Source organism: Parambassis ranga, chromosome 15, assembly GCF_900634625.1.
Source record: "Parambassis ranga chromosome 15, fParRan2.1, whole genome shotgun sequence".
Classification (NCBI taxonomy): domain Eukaryota; kingdom Metazoa; phylum Chordata; class Actinopteri; family Ambassidae; genus Parambassis; species Parambassis ranga.
The window spans coordinates 10,615,144-10,636,838 of NC_041035.1; the positions used below are offsets into that span (position 1 = coordinate 10,615,144).

The following is a 21,695-nucleotide window of genomic DNA, read 5'->3' on the forward strand; positions in this document are numbered from 1 at the left end:
GGATTGACATGCAGTTATCTTTAGTGGCAAAAACTGCTTCATTCTTGTGTGTGTGTGTGTGTGTGTGTGGGAGAGAGAGAGAGAGAGAGAGAGAGACCAGGCCAGCCACTGAGCAGCCAGCAGAGACAGTCTGTCAGCAGGGGCCAGGACTGTGGACATATGTCTCCTTCCTCCCTCACCCACCCTGCACCCCCTGTCAGTGCCAACCTCACAGTCCCCCTTTCTCCCACAATCTCCCCCACCCCTACCCCACTCTCTCTCTCTCTCTCTCTCTCTCCTCCACCTTACAAGCCTGTCCAGGGATCTGTCAGGCCATCTGTTGAAGCAAGGCCAGAGGAGCTGGTCTACAGGAAATGCTACTCTAGTGTTGCTCTCTCTCTGTGTGTAGCAGCCTGGGTTAGCTGTAGGTTGTGTGTCAGAAAGTGTAGCAGGTCTCTTATGTATTTGACCAAAAAAAAAGAAAAGAATATGAATGTTTAGTTTTGGGGGATTATTGTCATATGGCTGACAATAAAGGAAGTATAATAATATTATAAAAAATGTACAAATTAAATTAATATGAAAGAAAATGATGTTTGCAACTTTTTGCACATGGTGAGAAATGTCAGACGACATGTTTTCCTGTGAAAAATTAAGATATTAATAATGCTGTTTTTACCACAGTTGATATTATATTTTATGATATAATGTGTTAAATGTAATTAATGTGACCCAAAAAAACATTCTCGGTGCTAATAGAAAATGTAATACAGCTGTTTTTGTTCCAATATTACAAGCTAATGCTGTAAATAAAGACCACAGCCTCATGTTTGGAACACACACACACAAAAAAAAACAAATTAGGCACTGTAAAAAAATACAAGTTAATAAAAAGTTCAAAAATGGGTCTGTTCAGTCACCAGCTCTGGAAACTGACACACTGAACAACATATCTTAAGTCCCAATTTAAAGACAGATGAAGGCGCAATAATGTGTACCCAACTGGCTAACAACTTACAAAAGCAGCTGCACGGACTTTAACCAGTCCGATAAACAAGTGTCCAGAGCCGGCAGGAAAATGGTTGAATGATCCCACAGAGAGCTCCCGAACACCTGCATACACTCAGCTCACCAAAACAGCTGGTCTGATAAACGCTGGTGCGATGGTTTTCTTGATCTGGAGATCAGAGTTCTCAGCGATTCACTTGTGTAAACAGAGATATTTAAAATAGCTGAAAAAAAATTGAAATCAGTGTTATTTTGTTGAAATAAGATGTTTGATTGACAGGTATTTGGAGTGGAGCCACAGATTTGCCTTTATGATGTAATAATTTAAGGTGTAAGGTGTAAAAAACCTTCAAGTGACAGCAGGGCAAAGTTTCCAATATCCTAACTCATTTGTGATCTTGGCTCAGTGCATTTTCTCATTTGGGAAACTAAGCCAAGTAAGCCTAGCAAGGTCTGCTGTGTGTGTGTGTTGTGGTCGGACCCTCCGCGGGTGTGTGTGTGTATGTGGGTGGTTGCCTCCACTCATTAGAACGGGTCATCTCTCTCTCATGGAGAGTTTTCACGGCTGTGGAGCGGATTAGGAGTAGAGAGAAGGAGAGGAGAGATTACTGGGCAGGCTGGGTGGAGGAAGAAGGAGGGAACCACAACCTCAGAGCATTAGCATCTCCACTCCAAGCATTTGTTTTGTGGTGTGTGCCCGCGTGCACAGTGAGTACAAATGGAAGAACAAGTGAACGCTGGCAATTCATGACAAGTGGTCTTTAGAAGAGAGGAGAGAGGAGACGATGGGTTAAAGAGAGACTGTCCTAATGCAGTTATAATTGCATAAATTCTATTGGGTAAATCAGGAGAAAGAGGGAAGGCTGGCAAATATAGAAAGACAGACATGATGAGAATAACAATAAAATAACATCAAATTCACAAGTCAATAATGCATCATAATCATATTTGCTTTGGGGAATAATGACAACATACCACAGTTTTATCTGTGTGTTAGAGACACACCTGTCAACATGCCACCTCACCAAGAGACTGTAAAAAAAGTTGCAAAATCACAGCGTTAAAGTGTCATCATGTCCCATCTAACATTCATAATGAATTACTGCCATGACAGTCGGAGATGCTTTAACTGGAATATATGACTTCCTTTATGGATTTTCAGTTTACTTCACATCTCAGTGTGTGTCTGAATGGAGCCTGATGGTGATTAAGACACACAAAGTGAACCAAACATTAAACCACACAAACTTTCTCATTTACAATTAAAGTTTGAACTATGGTCTTTAACGGCTGTCTCGCTCATTCACATACACACACACACACACAGAAAACAACAACTGCCAGTTGGTCTTAAAGAGGCAAATTCCTCTGCAGCATTTTCTCAACATCGTAAAGCGTCTGCCGTTAAAGCGATGTTTTTTCAATCCGTCTGCTCTCCCTGACATTTCCAGATAACGCAGGCGTTGGGTTGATTTGGGGGAATTTGCACACCATATGCTGCTGTGTCAAACACCTACATTTAAACAGGCTATGGCTCTGCATTCCCTAATAGCAGCATCATCGGAGCTTGTTTATCTAATGTGCCTGTTAATGTTATTTATTGGGAGTCTGCCTGCTATCCAGTTCTTCCGTGCATGCTAAGGAGACAGACATAAGATATGCAAATGCTAACGTCGACTGAACTTGGTGGCAGTAAAACAGAACATTTGCATTTGATGTAGCACATAATAAACTGGTTATTAGCATTTTAAATGCGTCAAACAAACTTGAAAAATGTGGCCTGCGCTGGTGTGTGTGTTTTTTATTATTATTATTAGTGTGTGCAGTCAAAACACACATACTACACTTGTCACACGTGCCTTCGAACATGCACAGAAAAGTATGTGTGGGCTGACACACAGCTATAAAACTGCTGTACATGGGAGCAAACTGATGTCACAGGACAGATGAAGCTGAGCATTTAAATATGCAGGAGATTCATTACACTGAAGACGAGATGCTATGATTTCAGACTGATGAAGAGTCTGAGGGGACTGTATCTGTTGTGGTCAGAAGGCCTGCTGGTGATTCATGAGTGGGCCTCAGAAGTCTGTTGACCTTTGACCCCAGTCATTCAAACTAATTTTAATGGAAACATGGAAGAGCAATGAGAATCCTTCAATTTAGAGCATCCACTTTCTTCTGCCTAGTTCATGATGGTTATTATAACTAGTCTATTTGATGTTGAACAACCTCAGTAATCAGAAGCAAACTCTTAACAAACAATGAACATTTGTGCTTTATCTTTTTAGCAACAGTTGATGGGATACTACTGCAGTCTTTAAATGTTTCCATCTCCTCCTTTTTGACACACTGATATTTTACTTTTCACTAGAACGTCTCAGACTGTGTAAAAACAAGCACTGACTGCAGGAGGGCAGCTGTCTGAATTGGTTCTTCATTAGGAGTTAATGATGAAATAATTAACAGTAAGCAGACCTTACACATTGCTGTGGTCTTGTTTTCATGTGTGTGAATCTGCATGTTTACAACCCTGTTTGGATCCCCTTTATAATTAGGCAGCTGTCTTGAGATGGATGTCTGTCATGCACAAGACAGACCTGGAACTCTCCTCCTTACATGTAAGCCAACTCACCCACCCTCAGCCAGCTTAAATTCCACATGTTAATCTCTGCTTCTCTCCCTCTTTCTCTCAAACGCACACAAACATACTCGCTTTCATTCCCCGCTTGCAGAGACCCCTGCTTCATTTTCTGGTCATGTGCACCTATTGCGAGGGGGCGAAGCGGACACAAAGTGACACAGGGAAGCAGAATGGGGCGGAGAGGAGGCGAGGCTGGAGCCGCAGCCTGAAAGGAGGCAATAGGAGGTGTCTGATTGTCCTGAGCTGAAAGGGACAGTTAAAAGGAGAACCTTGTTGCAAAAGCTGGTGGGCCGGGCTGGAGGCTGGTTAAGTGCTGGTGGTGTGTGTGTGTGTAATTCTGTGAGTGTGTGTGTTTGTGTGAGTCTAATGAGGAGGGGGACAATGACTGATGACCGATGGGAAGATGATACTGGAGAGAATGATTAAAAAGGTTAAAGGAATAGTTTAACAGTTTGCAATGTGTGTGATATGACTTGAATCAGTCTGTTCAGGCTACAGATAGCACGAGGCTAACTTTACTACATTGGAGAGCAGAGCAGAATAGACAAGGCAACAAAAATTAAATAAGTAAATAATGCATTTAGTCAATAATATATCCTCCTGATAATGCTGATGCAGCTGCAAAAGTCAGTTTATTAAAGTAGTTTGTGGGATGGTGGGGCTACATGCAACACAACCAACTGTCATTCAGGAATTCGGGATTCAAGACCCCCTAACACTATGAGCTGTTCTGTTTTCACCCCATGTTAAGTTTCATTTTTGTCCTTGGTTCTTGATCTCTGTTGAAATGTTGAAATTGACATAAAAACTACAAGGTTAGGCATTAAAACAGTGTAAGATAGGGTTAAGATTATGTCAAAATACACAAATTTCTAACATAAAACACATGTTACATAGATAACCACTCCTGTCATGTGGTCCCTATCAGGACAAGTCCCCTCCTCCATGAACACATAGAGACCTACATATGTTCCAGTCCCTAAATATTGACCTCATGTGACATTTTGGACTTGACACTTCCTGGATTCACTACCACCTGCTGGTATGGAGACAGTTCTCATCCACAATAGAGGGGGGAACTGTAACATTTTAGAGACTTCAAGCCAAAAGTGAACACAGATAATAAGACATAGCATCAGAAGAAACAAACAAACAACTGTAGTAACCTGACACCTAGCATATCTAAATGTGCAGTTGGCATTTGCTGAGCATGAGTTATAGTTCAGTGTAACTATGACAGAAATCTTGTGCTTTAGTAGCAAAGTGAGGAACAAAACCAAATCATGACTTTTCACACAGCAGCAAAATGTTCCTGTTCTTAGAAAAAAACATCTTGATCAGTTGTGCACTGGGATGAAAACTGAGTGGTAGAAAACATTATTGCTTGTGTTTGATAAAACTCATCATCAACATGCTTCAGAGAGCTTTGAGATGCCAAATCTGTATCAGAGTGTGTTCAGACAGAGAGAAATAAGAAGATGAAGGTATGTTTCTTCATTACTGAAATGTTAATTTGACTTGTTTTTGCCTAATTAACGCCAGTGTCTTCCCAGAACAAAACAGCCCCACAAATATTAATTAGGACCTCAATATTCATGTCGGCGGAGATGGTTGTGAGGTCTGTAATTAACGAGATTTTAATCGTTTGATCAGCTCCTTAATTAAAGGCTTTCTCCAATTTGAAGGTTTGTTTACTTTTCACAAAACAGAAATCTTGATATTTGCTTTAACTTGGAATTTAACCACAGAAAAATGAGAAAGTGAAGAAAAAACAGGCTTTTAAAAGTTTGTTGAGGTGCAGGACATCTTTCATTTTACAAATTTTTGTTTTCTCGGATGTACCTTTGATGTACGCTTCACTCTGAGATCCTGAATCCTCGTGTTGCTGTCTTCCATCTGCCGTTGGAATGCTCCAGAGTTTGTGAGATCTTTCTGTGAAACTTCAAACTGTGGTTTGATGGTGTCTTTGATGGGTACAATGAAAGGACAGTTACACAAGCACTTGGCTTCACATACTCATCCAAGTGACTGAATAGCTCGAAGAGAAATCAGAGCTGAAATATTCAAGTAAAAAAAAAGTAAAAAAAAAAAATAACAATATTTGGGCATAGACAAAACTTAGATGGTAAAGTTTAAAAAACGTATTTATAGGTTGAAGGAAAATAAGGAGTCATGTCAGGCTGACTCTTAGCACTGATTCCATCCTTGTCAATTGACACTGTATGTCCCAGGACTATTACACCTGAAGCGCCTCCTATGAGAGAAACCATTTTGTACCAATTGTGTTGTATTGCTAAAAAAGTGAACAGCTCTAACATTTATTCTTATTGTTACTAATAATAAATGTCAACAGTACTGATTGTTAACAGAATGATACACCAGTGGAAAACAGGACCCCCCCCCCCCACTCTCTATCCATCATGGTACGGTCTGACACCCCTTACTACCAAACACAATGGAATCGCTCACTTCCTGTTTGACAATCTGGACCTTCAAACTGGTGAGAACATGGAGTGGAGCAAACACCTACATGTGCAGAAAGACTTGACACGATGCTAGGTTAGCAACTTAAACCATGTGCTTCTGTGTTCTATAATGCTAACTTAACTTAGCCACACAATGTTAAAACAAACAGTGCACCATGTTAGCCACCGTTGTTTGTTCATTCAGGGTTTCAGGCAGTCCTTACAGTACCATAAAAAGCAAGAAGTCATTACAAACAAAGCTTGTTTGTTTTCACTGTAATTGGTTTGTATTCAAAGAATTGAAGAAGTCTGCGTTTTGTGACAAAATCACTCGCTGGTGTTTGTTTGCGTTTAACACTGGAGTCTAATTCAGTTTTCCTCTCTCCTTATGACAGGACCTTAGGACAAATCCCTGGATCTTGCTGCCTCAAGCTCTTCAAATATTTGTTGAACAACAATTTTATCAGGTAATTGTGCCTTTATGTTTCCTTTTGCAGTGTTTTTTTAAACCAAAAATAACAGAACTTAAACGTTAAATCAAAATATGAATATAGAGGAATTTTTGGAGCTATCAAGTGGTCATTGAGGGAACTGCAGTTTTTGCCACTGTGTTTCTTTGGCCAAGAAGTTGCCATTTTAGGTCCTCATATTCAAGATAAGGAGAAAAGGAAGGCACTTAATCATTAAAGGCAAATAACCTTTAATGATCAAAAAGGAAGAATTTAATTATGTGTGAATAGTAATAGGTAATAATAATGCTAATTTTATTGTTTTGTTACTCTTTAAAAGCAACCTTCACCTCTGACCCTGAACTTAAGGCCCCCACCTTTAATCTCAGACACATTCAGCTGACACCGTTGTGTTTTAGTCTCTGGTGCTGACTTCACAACCTGCTGGAGCGAAGCGTCCATTCACTTTTTACTGCTCTTACATGGTTACACCATCCAAGAGGGAGAGGCGTCCTCCGATGTATTTCAACTTCAAACCTATGGGTGATTGTTTTTGAGGCTGTGAAATTTTGAACAATGTTAAAGCCTATCTGTGTGGCAGCTGCAGCTGCATGAGTTGTTCTCCTTCAGTATATTATAATTTCTACTACTGATGAGTTTGGTGGTGGACAGTCACTGTAGCCTCGGACTTACATCTGCTGATTCTGATTAAATTTAGGTAAAAATGATTCAGATACAACATTTCATGTCTAAAAAGTCAACATCACTGACAGTGTTTTGCAAAAATGCTCCTAATGAAGAAAATCCTTTTATTTACATGCTTTTAGATGGCAAAAAGTGTTTTGTGTTTTGAAAAGTGTTAAAAGATTTTGTTTCTGCTTTGTTTCTGCTGCTATATGACAGTTTGAGGAGCTTTGCTTGTAATTTGAATGTCATTATAAAAGTTAACATCAAAAATGAGTCCAAAGATTTAAGGTTGAATGAGTTAAAAAAAACTGCAGATCACTGATCTAAATTACAAAAATAAAACAGTCTGCTAGTATTAGGTTGTCTTACTCCTCAAAGATTTAACTTTGCAGGTTCTTGCAGTGTGGCTCCAGAGCTCCCTGTTAATTTACTGGCAAAAGTCAGCAATAATCTGTCATTTGTTGAACTCTAGAACTGCTTTTCAACCCATAAACCATAGTTAGAAATGTATCATCTGATTGCACAGATTGATGGTAGATTTGTTGTCTGCCGTGGTCTTTTGGGTGAAAGTGCAAACATTTGAGCACAAAAAGATAAAAACACACACACGCAGTCTAAAAATAATGCATGTGTTACTCTAAAAACTGTCAAGGATTCACAGATGCTGAAAAGAAGTTGATGATTACAATCAAGTTTTGACCCGGTGATTTTTGTTTTGTAACTGTTCTTTTGCTGCCAGGAAAACTGATGTGAGAGGACAGGGAGACGTTTGTGAGAGAGAGGAAGACAAAAAAAGAGACAAACAAGCAGAGCCAGCAACCAGAGAGAGTGTGAGAGCAGGAGAGATAAAAAAGATACTAACAGAGGAATGAAAGGAGAGCGAGGAGCTTACGCAGTGAAAAGAGCACATTATGGGCGACCTGCTGCGACAGTAGTGAGGGGGAATGGTGAATAACTGCCTCCATTTAGGCCAGTGTCCTGGTGGTGTGGAGCTGGAGGCCTCCGGTGGACACACACACTCAAATACACCAAAATACATAAGCAATAGAAAGCCCTTTGAAACGCATGTGTTCCTGCACAAATTGATACCTGACACACACACACACACTCCTCTGTCCCTCTCATTCACACATTTCTCCACATTGGCCGGATTAGGAACACTTTCTCTTGGGTGTGCGAGGCTGCCCCACACACAAAGAAACACTTGGGGACAGGATTAGTAGGCTTACAGCGGATTCACATATGTCCAGTTCAAGCAATTGGTATTCAAAGCTTTACACTTTCAAATGCCACCAAGAGAGAGCAAAGCCGACCAGCGCTTTTCTTTGCATTGGCAGCACCTTTATGAGAAGGGCTCTTTTGCTGGGCCAACAATGAAGCTGTGAATACACATTTTTACTGTTCTACCAGGGGGATCTATCTCACAGAGCACCGAGCAGAGTTTGAGACAGACTTTATTATCCGGGTTTGAAGTGCTGGCTGGCTGGGTGGCTCGGTGAGGGTGCACACGGACATGCAGGCAGGCAGACAGACAGATGGATGGATGGAGGGATGAGAGGTGGTGGTGGTGGTGGTGGTGGTGGTGGTCAGAGGAAGAGTACTTCCACATGTTATTGTTGGTGTTCCTCCACTCCACCTCGACAAAACAGATCTGGAGTAGACTCTTCAGAGTGGAGAGAGTGCTCTCAGCAGCTCAATGTACACAATGCTGACTCAATCTGGAGCATTCACAATGATATTTAAATACAGATTTAATATACTTTTAAAGATTAGCCAGTTGTTGTGTCTTGAGTAAATGTATGTTTTTGTTCCAAAGGTTAGGTATTTGTGTTACAGTTCTTGATTAGCTGTACTCTATATCTTTTTTTTTTCCATCTTCTTTTTGCCCTTTAAATAACTGTGATTATGGTGGAACATGAATGCAGTGTGTCACTATTCTGAGTTTAAAATTGAATTTAGTCCAAAATTACATGAAAACGGAAACTTGTTTTTGAAACTGAAAAAATATTTAAATAAAATAATTTGGAATAATAACGATAATAAAACTAATAACGATGATGGTTATTATTATTATCCAGTAATATTTCGTTAAACTCCGACGCCCACATGCTGCCATATGGCCAGCAGAATGCCGAGCGTCCTCTCTCCCAGCGGAGGCCCGTCTCCCCTGCAGCCGCTGCAGGAGCCGCTGAGTGGGGAATCCTTCCTCCTCATTTCCACAGGCAACCACCGCCTTTGGTTTAAAATTTGACCGAGAGTGAGTGCAGCGTGAAGTTTTTTAAGAGAACGCGGTCCAGCTTCTTCTCTTCGATCAAACATCTGGTTAATCAAATTTTGAATATTTTTCACGTTATTATAAAGAAAGATTTTTGTGCGTAAACTACGCAGCACACAGTGCACGTCATAGCCTAATTTGGAAAAACAACTTCCCCCATATGATTACTATTTTGTTTTTTAAAAAAACGCATAAAATATGCAATTTTTGTGTCAGAGAACAACAACTTTTGATCTACCAGAGGAGGACAGAGGAGAGCAGAGGCGCGCTGTGCCCCCCAACAGCGTCCTGACAATGGCAGTGAATGGATGCGCACCGCGGTCACTGGGACAGTCAAAGCATACCGCCCCCTTTCTAACTGGCACGTCATCCTCCTAACTAGGCGTTATGAATAGGAAAGCCGCTTTTGTCTGTCCGCATGTATAAATACCCACTATCAGTGTCCTCCTCACCGCAGAGTCACAGAGACACACGGAGAGAGAAAGTGGTCACCGATGTGATTAGAAGGACAGAAGCGCGGGACAGGAGGGATCCAGGCAACATCAGGTGACCAGAGTGACTAAAAGCTCCGGAAAGAGGCAGAGCGTAGGAGAGAGAGTGAAAGTGAGAGAGAGGGAGGAAGCCAGCAGCGACCTCCTACCCAACAACCTCGGAAGCAAACCCATAAAATGAATTCAGATTCCAGCCCGAGCAGCAGAGCCTCCTCCCCGGACATGGACAGCATGTTTCTTCGAGACCACAACGTGCACCACCATCATCACCACCACCACGTCGGCTCCTCCGTGTCCTCCTCCACGCAGAGCGGCCAGAAGATAAGCGGCGGTGATCACCTGCGCTCTGGTGACCCCAAGGCAATGTCTGTGGGAAGCAGCAGCAGCAACAAGTACAAGATGAAGAAGCAAGTCACCGAGGAGGAAATGTACCAGCTCCGTCTGAAGATCAACGGCCGGGAGCGGAAGCGCATGCACGACCTCAACCTGGCCATGGACGGCCTGCGCGAGGTGATGCCTTACGCACACGGCCCCTCGGTGCGGAAGTTGTCCAAGATCGCCACGCTGCTTCTAGCCAGGAACTACATCCTGATGCTCACCAGCTCCTTGGACGAGATGAAGCGGCTGGTGGGAGAGATTTATGGAGGGCAGCACTCGGCATTCCACTGTGGCACCGTGGCGCACGCTGCTGGCCCCGGTGGACACTCCGGTGGTCCCGCTGCTGCAGCCGCTGCCGCAGCAGCAGCCGCCGCCGCGCACCAGGTGCACCCTCTCCTCGGGAGCGCGCTGTCCTCCTCCACGTCCTCCACATTGTCGAGCGCGCTGCCAGGGCTCACGTCCATCAGAGCTCCCCACTCCCTGATGAAGGGTTCCCCGTCTGCGCCCCCGGCCTTGCAGCTGGGTTCCGGCTTCCAGCACTGGGCCGGACTGCCGTGTCCCTGCACCATCTGCCAGGTGCCTCCTCCTCCACACATTCCCATCACCTCCACCGGCCTAACGAGACTCTCAGGGGAGGGGAAGGACGGGATGAAATGATGCCCGGTGTCCGACAGACTGTGATGATGTTTGTAAATAGAGAATTCAGGGCATGAGGGTGAATTGGCCTCATTGATGCATGTTGTTGTGTAGTCTGTTTTCTTGATTGCTGTATGAGAAAAACGTTATTTTCCTCCTTGTAACAAGGACTTTTAAAGAAGTTAATTTTGCCATTTGAAGGTAAAAAAAAAGTTGTGTCATGCAACAAGATGCCACGTTCCTCCCGTGTTTGTCTTTACAGTGCGAAAGGTGAAGGAGGCTGCATGAACATTTTGATTTAATTTTAAACTTTTTCAAATCATTTTGTGAAAACGAAGAATGCTCTTTGTGCCTTGTACCAAGGATTAAAAAAAACTTGAGTTCTAAATGAAAACGTTGACAATATGTGTGTGTTTGGCTTAAAGGAATCTGCCACAGTGCAGATTTATTTTGAATCATTTGACTTTTATCACTGTGTGGCTCTTTGTATGTCTATTGTGCTCTGAAGTTCTTTCTTTTTTTATTTTTGCATGAAAGTAACGGTCACAGCATGGTTGTTTTTGCTGAACTGAATTTGTTATGCCCAGAGACCCCCGTGTCTTTATTTTTGTACATTGTTGATGACTGATAAAAAAATATTTATTATCACCCAGCGTCCCTGGATGAAATTTCAATAAAACTGGAATTATAAATAACATGTACAGTCTTTCTCTTCCTTTTTTAAAATATTCACTGGAAACTCTGAAACAATTTACTATGTCAGTTTTAGTTTTCTGTCCTGTCAAGTTTAAAACATTTTCATTAGATTAATTGTGCATTTTAAGCTTTTATTTTCATAGAATTAAACCATTCTAACGTTTATCCAAGATGCATGTCATTCTCACACATTTCACCTATTTAAGTATTTAATTTATTATTTTATTATAAATTTTTTTTAAGCATTTTTTTTGCGTAATGCTTCAAAAGTAAAGCCAGGCCTCAGTTAAAACACCTGGACGCATTTACATAAACACGTTTCTGGGTCATTTTTATTATTATTATTTTAAATGAAAGGAAAGAAAGTGCAGATATAATTAACCCAAGAATTGCTCAAATATTATAAATTGACATGTTTAATTTTAACAAAAAAAACAGCCAGTTAATTAAAAATACAATTTTAAACATTTAAAGTGTTGTGCATTTTAAAAACAACATGTTTGATCAGTTCTAATATGAAACTCAAAGCTTCTTCGTCACCAAGTTCACATATGTTATTAAATTGCGTCCTCTGCTTTTACAGGCCTCATGTTTCACTAAAACATCCCCTCATGACACGGATATTATTCAGCAAACACGAGCAGCTAACACACACACACACACACACACGTTTAAAAAGCAGGAGAGGAGGCTGAAATGAGGGACGGGGCTGCAGCCTAATGGAGCCCAGCTGAATTGATCCCGGTAGCAGCTCAGAAGGTGATCCGCCTCGGGGAGCGCAGAGCGGTTTGTCCGCCCGGGGTCCCTTGGGTGTTTTCCTCCGTCTCATCTTTGCAGCGACAGAATGTATGTTTGTGGAGATTACAAGTTAATTGTTCATGGGGGACCAAGAGGAGAAAATCACATCACAGAAAGGAGTCGGGATTACAGGCTGCTAAATGTAGAAGATTATACATTCAGACCCCCTCCGCGGCCACCGCGCATGCAAATGAGTTTGTGGATTAAAAATAAAATAAAGACGGAGAAAAAGGAGAGAAGAAGCCCCCTTTTGTAGCTTATTTGGAGGGAAGAAAACACAAGTTCCGTAGCTAAGTTGAGAGAGTGAAAGAGTTCATTTTACACTTCTTCTTCTTTGTCTTTAGGAATGAGTCTAGCCTGTGTGTCCCTCGCACGCTGCCAGATGGGATGTAAATAGCTGGGTAGCTGCAATGGCCTTTTAACCACACAACACTGAGGAGGATGTTGTCAAGGGAAGCTGGCGGTTTGCGAGTTAATAGTCATGAGTTGGGGTAATTACTTAAGGTTTATTATGCTGTGGTTTCAAAGGAAATGGACTCTTCAATGGGCCGAGAAATACTTCTTAATTCTGGCTAATTAGGAGCTGAGTAAAGCTGAGACAACTGCTGCCGCTACCAGGCTTATAGAGGGAGATCATTTGTAAGTAAGACACAAAAAATAATGCACAAGACAGATGCAAATCATCTAGCTGAATGTTAAATAGATGAATGTAAAGCACTGTTTTTATTTGTAAATGCCACAGGCCTCTGAGATTTTTTTAAATCCTGTAAATAAAGTGAAAGTGAAATACAGGTTTTCTTTCAGTGTTTTTCCTCCTGGCAGGGTTCACCATCATGATCCTCATCAGACTCTGAGATTCTGAGGCAGGCCAAGAGAGACAGTATAGAAAGACATAACATTTTAATATGTTGAAATTGAAATAAAGAAGCAGGTGTAGAAAAGTGAGGCAGAGAGCTGTGAAATCAATAAAGTTTTGAGTAAAAAAATAAAGTGTCAAAAAAGCTGCAGAACTTGTGCAGCACAGGTGTTAAATATCCCAAAAAATATTGTAGATATTAGAAAACATTTTTGCTGTGAAAAGTATTGAGAACAAAGAAACTCAAACTCAAACCCTTAGATGATCAAAAACATCCTACATCACATGTGTGTTTCTATATGTGAACGGACGTGTAATGTCTACAGAAATGCTGTGTTTGGTTGGCAGGCCGGCCGCTGACACCTCTTTTCATGCTGTTTGACAAACGGCTGCTCCTCCACAGAGCACACACCTGTTACTGAGCCACTCGAGGTTTATCACTTACTAACTGCATTGTGTGACACACTGACGGGCCTTGTTTTGTTTTGTCCACTCTTGGACACAAATGCTAACAAGGCAACTTTGATCGCCCCAGTAACCAAAAAAAAAACTTCAAGTCTGCAAAGTTAAATTTCCATTTATGATATTAAAACACACTCACAGCTGCTACTGTTATACATCCCTGTTCCATATATGGAAGCAGTCAGGATGTTTGTTTTATTTACCTCTCTGTTTTGTTTTGGTGTGAGTTCTGAAGATGTCAGTGTTCTCTCCAAGTATAGATGAAGTAGAAGGAAATGGCACTTGCATTGTGGTGCTTAAAGGGCCACTCAGGACTGTGCAGGTCCTGCTTGTGTGGAAGCGCGTGAATGGTGAAGTGGTCTGCTGGTTTGTTTACCCTCTGTCAATGAGCGGCTGCAGGGCCAGAGCCGGAGGGCAGCAGTTGAAAATAAATTTCAGTTGAATAAGGGGCAGCAGCCGCATCAGCCGAGCTGCTGCTAGAACAAAAGCAGTTGTGGGGATAAGTTATTGACCGGGCTGACAGCCTGAACGAGGCTGATTATAACCGCCTGGTCATGCTCTATGAGTGTGTGATCGTCATAGTCAGTGAAGCAGGTGCAAAGGCCATTCCCTCTCTGAGTCTACCTCTCTCTCTCTCTCTCTCTCTGCCCTGGGGGAAGCCCTGAGGGCCCTCTGCCCTCATGTCCTCAGTTGATTCTGCAGACTAATGTTTAACCCATACTGCCAAAACAGAAAGCATATTTCCATCATAAGAGCGCTCTGCCATCGCCATTAGCGACTCAGCTCATTTGCATGTTAATTGTGCAGTTAGAGGAGCGGTGTTGACACTTTCCTTTGTCCGTGCAGGGTGCAGGAAAGTGAGAGGATGGAGCTGCAGAGTGATATCTGTGTGTTATTGTTTCAGGCTGGTTGTGTCATCTGTTAGAGGACAGTCAAACACAGTGTAGGATAAATTAAGTTGGTGTTCATTATACTGAAAAGTTCTCCTATATGTGAAAATCAAAAACAACATGTACTCATATTGTGAAAGTAAATAATATATGTCTTAGCTCAGCTTCGTTGTCGGGCTGTTTTACTTTCCATCTCTTCTCCCTTGTTGTTGTGCTGACCATTTTATTGCTTCTGCTGGATTTCTGTTTTTTGTAGTCTTTTGTTACCTATAAATTTAATGACAAGTGACCCACCAAGGTGTGCTGTTTAAATCACAATGGGCTCTTACACTGGTTGTTGACACTGCATTGGGCCCGTAACACCAACCTCCACCATCCTATGAGATCAGCACCGCAGAGAGAGCAAACTGCAGTCTGCTCCCTCTGAAATGTCACTTTTAGTTTTTAAAGCTAAGTTATCAGCTTATGTTTTCAACACTTTTTGGGCAGTGCTGTATTTATATAAAATATTTTAGAAATACTGAAATAAAGCAGCTCAAACTCACAGTTGACCTCTATGTTTAAATGCAGCGTAAATGTCAGTAACAGCCTAATGATATAATATAACTTAACTGTAAATTATTTTATGAGAGTGAAGAATCCAGAAAAATTAAAACAGATGGAAGTAACATTACAACGCTGTCAGAACTATTGTGCTCACTGTAAAGAGCAGCAGTTCATGTTCATTGTGCTGTGGCTAAGTTTACATAAGTCTAGTAAATAATCTTGTAATCGTTATCAATATTATCAATTGTTAGAACACAATAAAAAAAATCTACTTAACACTGTACATGCTGTGTTTACACACACACACACACACACACACACACACACACGTTCACTTGTCCACACACCAGCCTGTTTTGGTGTGAATTTTGTGTGATAAATACAGATTCAGCCAGACAGAAAGTGTGTGTGCGTGTGTGTGTCAGTAGTAATATCCTCCTACAGTGACTGACAGATGGCGTTCAGTGTTTGGCCGTAAATGTGCTCTCTGAGTGTTTGTCTGCGTGCCAGTCGCCTGTAGTTTGGAGACTCCCCGTGAGAGTCTAACTGTCCTGACACTGCTCAAAACCAACTGTCCTTGATTGTCAACCATGGATGAACCGCAGCGTGTGTGTGTGTGTATATATATGTAAGTGTGGGCGGGTGTGTATGCAATGGCCTTCTGGAAAGAAGAGCGGAGCAGGCCAGGGGAGCAGATGTTAATGGGAGAAATATATCTATCTAAATCTCTGGCCACCACATGCTTCAAATCTGCCCAGAGGAACGAGTCTCTCAGCACGACGACACAGGGAAACAGAGCAGGAGGTTTTTTTTGTCTAAAATATAGGAGTCATTTGTGTGTGTGTGTGAGTGTGTGTGCCAGCTCTGGGCCTGGCACAGTGCTGGGTGACAGTCCCCTCTCAGCGGGGAGAGTCGGGCGACAAAGTGAAACATGGTCGTGAAGAGAGCGAGCCACGACTGAAGCCAAGAACAGACAACAACAAATAGAGAGATCAGACTACCTCTTTGTACAGCCCAGTCCAAAATGAAATAAAAATGTGTTTGATAATGTTCCTCCGCTGAAAACAACATAAAAACAAGGGGCAGAAAAAGTTTTAAAATGAGTTTACATTTTTTTAACGACTTTGAAGGCCACATGATGTCCTTCTGCGAATGTTTTGAGTTGTTTCTCATGGTTAAAGATGACAGTTCTCACTTTGTCTGCCATGAAATCCCTTCCAATGTGGACACATTCAAACTGCCTGGGGCCTGCCTAGTAAGTTTAGCCAAGCGGCAGAAAAAAATATTCTTGTTGACAGTGATCAGGAGATTGACCTTTGACCTCCAAATTCTCCTTCATCCATGCTGCCATAACAGTTTAAAACGATGTTCATCCAGGTCATTTTCATTCAGAAGGTTGAAGCGAGGCAAGTGGACTTTTTTTGGGATTTTCTTGAAGACGTTTCCCTGCTCATCTAAGCAGATCCCTGAGTTCTGTTTGGTGTGGAAACAGGTTTATATGTGGTGGAGGACCTCAGTGGATGGGTCTGTGAGAAACGGTTTAAAACCAAATATGACTAAGGCGTTTAGGCCAGGCAGGTTCACTGAGAGTGTGGAGTACATGCAGGGAAGGAGGGAGGCATGTTATTTTTACAGGATTTCAGCACCTCCCCATGATGCAGATTTTTTTTGCTCCTTTTTTAAGCCCATACGTTTTTTTGTTTTTGTTGTTGTTTTTTTGGAATGTAAACAGCATTTCAGGAAATTTAAGTAGAAGCTAAAATATGTATTTCATTGTCTATTTCCTCATAAAACATTTTTTTTTAAATTCATGTACAAAAAAGAATACGCTTTCTTTTTTCTGAAAGAACAGGGATCCAAACAGGCCTTTGGGAATTTTTCTAACATCTCTGTTGTTGGCAGCATTGTAAAGGCACACATTACACCCCTCCAACTCGACGTACGTGGCTTGGCTTAGGCCCACATTTACACCCTACAGCCAGTCTGACCTCTCTATCAGTTGGCAGCAGAAGTAGCATATACATTACACCTCTCCACTCTCACTGAATAGATGTGAGGTGAATCTGAGACTGAGACTGTTAAGCTCTCTCTGAAGGTTTCAAACCTTTTCATTACATTTCCTCAGGTCTGTCTCTGACTGTGTGATCTGGCAGCGCCGTTAACCCAGGCGTTAGCCCGCTTCCTAACCCTCTCTCTGTGAGCTGGCGGTGATGTTAAAGCAGACATTAGCCTCCTCCCTCTGGCCTGGATTCAGCTGGCACACTCGGACCTCATTGACGGTGCTGCCAGGCGGACACTCGTCACAGTTGGTGATTTTGATCAATATCAACGTTAACAACACACAGGCAGCTTGTTGGAGAGCAAACAAACATGTAAATAATGCATCAACACATTCTGATGTCCTGGATGAAGCTCTTCTTCTTCTTCTTGGAGGGGGCAAAGACAGACGCATCAGTGCATCTAATTTGTGTGTTTCCAGAAGTCTTTGATTGTCTCTTTAACTGAAATTTGCCTGTAGTAGCTATTAAAAGGTGCAAGTTGTAAATAGGTGATTTTCTGTGTGAGGGGATGCTGTTATTTTTGTTAACTCTCTCAAAGAGAGTGAAGCTACTTTTATCATGATGTGCTTTAATTGCAATATTTGTGTTAGCCAGCTTAAAGGGTAATTAAATCAATTTACAAATAGAGTAACAGGTATGCATAAAACAAGCAATTTTCTGTTTTACAGAGCAAATAATGAGCTCTGAGGTCAATTCACATATTACCTACAAACAAGCTCAGAGTTGATGTAAACACAACACCATAAGTATTAACTGAGCTGACGGTGGATGGAAACAGAAGTCTGTTGCTAAGTAACCTCCTATAGCATCTAAACTGGAGTCAGATATGATCCAGTTTAATGTTAAAGGACGGTTTGCATCAGCTGGTTACTTGTTTGTTTAAATTCTAGCATGAACCCCCTTTCACAGTGTAGTCCAGGTAAAAGCTCCTAAAACCACAACATGTTTCTGAGCTTTTATTGTAAAGCTATTATCTAGTGTTCAGTTGTTTCTGTGTGTACACAATTATCTCACAGTGAACACAGCTACAGCAGCTGATCTTGGCATGGCTGGGCCAAGATCAGTGAAACGCACGAGGAAGGCACAGCTCTAATTATAAACAGGCATTATCATGGGTGTGAAACCAGAAGTGACAGCATTGGTGGACAGCGAGGCACTCACACACACACAATGTCTGTATGGGCCAGAGTCATCATATGGACAAATCACAACAGCTCTGGCTCAGTAATGTCTGGCAGATGTTAACGCTTTGTGCTTAATGACTCCCTTGAGACCTCACCCAATCAGACAGGACACAGTGATACACAGGGGAGCAGAGTGTGAACTGTGTGTCTGTGTGTGCACATGCTGCAGTAGAAAGTGTGTATTGTCAAAACAATGATCTTATAATTCCTACATGTCCGCAAACCGTGTTGAACATCTGTAATATTTTAATCTTTTGTGTTACTAGTTAATCTGCAGTTTCAGATAAACTGTTTTGTCTGTGTGAGTTTGTGTGTATGTGTAACAGGGAGAGAGAGGAACCCTTCTGCTACCAGAGACTCATTTCATGCATGAGTACTGCGTATTTTGTAGGAAAGACTAGATTTATACTGCACATCATAGTAAAGTTTTGCAAAAATAACGTGCTTAAACCAAAGTGAGACAACACATTCGCAAAATTTTCTCAAAATTAGTTTGTGTAAATGCCTGTTTGTTTAGTTGTCACAGCAGTCTTTGCAGCTATATAGCAACACATAAAGAATTACCTGAATTTTTGACTATTAATTTGATCAATATGTATAATAGATGTGATAAAACTCCTGATGCAGAAGTCAGTGTCGTTTTGTGCAGCCATCTTTCTCTCAAGCACATAATGTCATGAAAGCAGCAGTGCTCTGATTTGCTATATTGAAAATGTCAGCAGCAGCAGATGCTGTGCTAATAGCCACTGGATGCTGCACTGGAATCTAGCAGCTGGTAACCATGACACTACCACCAGGGAGAAACGCCAAGCCATCCAGAACCATCCCCCATCCACGATCGGATCGCAGTGTGACAGTTTTGTGGTGTATGAACTTCAGTTTACTGTTCAGACTGAATGAACAGTTATAGATTAGGAAAGAGGCTGAAGTGCCAGATATCCAGTTAATTCTTCTTCTTTGGTATTTACACTTTCAGATTAGTTTCATTTTTAAACTTTCAACTTTCTGACAGTAATAATCGGCATTATAAACACAGTGAATTCTTTCAAATGGAACTGACAACCCGCTTTTCAAATGTCTTTGGCTGGTAGAATATCACCACTGTAATCACTGTATCATGCCCAAAAAGAGTGGTTTAAAGTCCTGATCAAAAACACCCACACATGACCACTATCACTTTCTGATGCCCCACCAAGAGCTGTCACTCACTCCACACTCCACCCCCATGTTCATCCCTTTCTCTGCCTGTCTGTCAAACAGGAAGAGTTCCTTTCGCTCCCTCCATCTGTTATCATCTCCTCTTCTCCAGCAGTGCTTGGGGGGTTGGTGGGGGCCGTCCACGGGCTGGTCATCCCGTTAGAGGCCTATTAACAGTCCCTGGGCTCTCTGCTGGGGCCTACTGGAGAGAAATCCATATCAATACCTGTCTGTTATGCCTCCAACCGCTAGACACAGCCAGGCTGCCGGGCTGGCACAGACAGCACTGCATAGGCCTCCTGTCGAGACACAGAGAGGATGAGGGGTTTCAATGCGAGTGTGGCACTTGAGTGCGGACCTCCTGTCAGTCCTCCTGTTGCACTGATGGACCTGAGCAGACAATGGCGTGTTTGAAAAGGCACACTTCCTAGTCCCGTTGGTGTCTTTAATGCCATCAGTTGTCTCTTTGGATCACATCTGGCCTGCAGAGCTTACAGCATGCAACTTCCTCCAACAAGCAAGTGGGCCAAGGGAAAAAAAATGTAGTGATTCAGTATCACAGGCCAAAATCTGACTGACTTACGATGTTTCCTTTTACTACTTTCACCAATTTCTCCATTCTCCATTCACTTCTTTCCTTTTTTGTGTTTTAATCTTTTTTTCTATTTGTTTTAATCCCTACCATTTACAAGCCTCCTAATCGAGACACTGGGCCCAATCAGAGCTTTTCTCCTTCTAATCTGTCATATCAATAGGAAGTTTAAAACAAACATGCCGTGTGCATCCATCTGTCTTGATGTTAGCAGAGAATAGAGGTCTGTTTCCTCATTAGCAGCTTATTAACAAACCCCGGCCCAGCAGAGAGCACTCTCTCTGGAGGACAGGGGCCCGGGGGGAGGGCATTCGAATGGCAGAAAGGGCTTTGTTTCTGGGTCTAGCCTCCCCAGACCAGCCCCCTGTCCGGCGCTGCCCAGGGGAGGCTGTGTTATGCATGGAGCGGGATAAGGAGAGCCAGAGGAGAGGGGACGGAGAGAGGAGGAGAAGGAAGGATGGAGAGGGAGAAAGAGAGTTAACTGGAGGTCATCCATCAAACCTGCTGTCAATTTTCTCACCCCCTGCAGAGACATAGAGAGAAGGCAAGATTAAATACTGGCTAAATTAAATTAGGTTCTTATTTGACACAGGATTTGATAACAATCACCAAACAGAATAAACCTCCAGTTTGATTTCTCCCACATTAAGGTTAATGTATATATCTGTATTTATTAGCACATAAAAAAATCTAATCTTATCTAATGAATAATGGTAGGAGTTAAAAATACTGGGGAAGAACAGTAAAGTTGGTGGTGGAACTTTTACTATTATCACACCTTTTGTCAAGAAAACCCATAAGATGATCTGCCGAACTCAAATGTACCTGAGTTTACAAACCTTGAACCCTCCTGTGCTCATTTGACTGTGTTGTATTGGAACTTTGCAGCCAAAAGTTGGACTCATGAAATGTGTATAATGTTGTGGGAGAATGAGTTATACCCTGAAGAGCCATTATAAGTCTCTGTGGGAGGCTTCAACTGTCGTCATGTTGGCAGCATCACAGTCCACCTGAACTCCAAATACAGCCAAAGAGGTGTAGCAAGAGTGGAGCTCAGGCTTCATGTCTCAGCTCTGTAGTTTTTTAAAGATTTAAATCAAATCAGTTCTTTTAAATAGGGCTTATGTGCTGATCCTCAGATTCATATTTATCATTTAAAGATAGAGACAAGCAATTAACACAGTTAGACCTTTGCAAATGCGTTCTCCTTGTCATTAATTTACATTTCCAAACACAATAATAATGTATTAATGTATTTGTTTACTTGTTGAACACTGTGACTACTTTAATAAGTGAAAAAGTGCATCTTTGTACTGATATTTGTCAACAACACATCTGCTCTGTGTGTGTTCGTGCCAGCACAGACATGTGTTGACCTCTGGACCGTGTGGGTCTCCAGGTA

General features: G+C 41.9%; 1 protein-coding gene across 2 annotated transcripts; it reads left to right on the forward strand.

Annotated features, from left to right (window-relative positions):
- The first annotated feature begins 10,175 nt into the window (after nucleotides 1-10,175).
- Nucleotides 10,176-11,033, forward strand: LOC114447459 (oligodendrocyte transcription factor 3-like). Of its 2 annotated transcripts, XM_028423736.1 has the most exons (2): nucleotides 10,176-10,707; nucleotides 10,744-11,033. In XM_028423736.1, exons 1-2 carry the CDS (start codon nucleotides 10,176-10,178, stop codon nucleotides 11,031-11,033), a joined length of 822 nt encoding a protein of 273 aa, XP_028279537.1. The 2 variants fall into 2 exon arrangements, with proteins under 2 accessions (XP_028279537.1, XP_028279536.1); XM_028423735.1 differs by having other exon boundaries at nucleotides 10,176-11,033.
- Nucleotides 11,034-21,695: the final 10,662 nt, after the last annotated feature.

Coding starts and splice junctions, on each gene's coding strand:
- LOC114447459 (XM_028423735.1), top strand. CDS start 10,176: ATGAATTCAGATTCCAGCCCGAGCAGCAGAGCCTCCTCCCCGGACATG.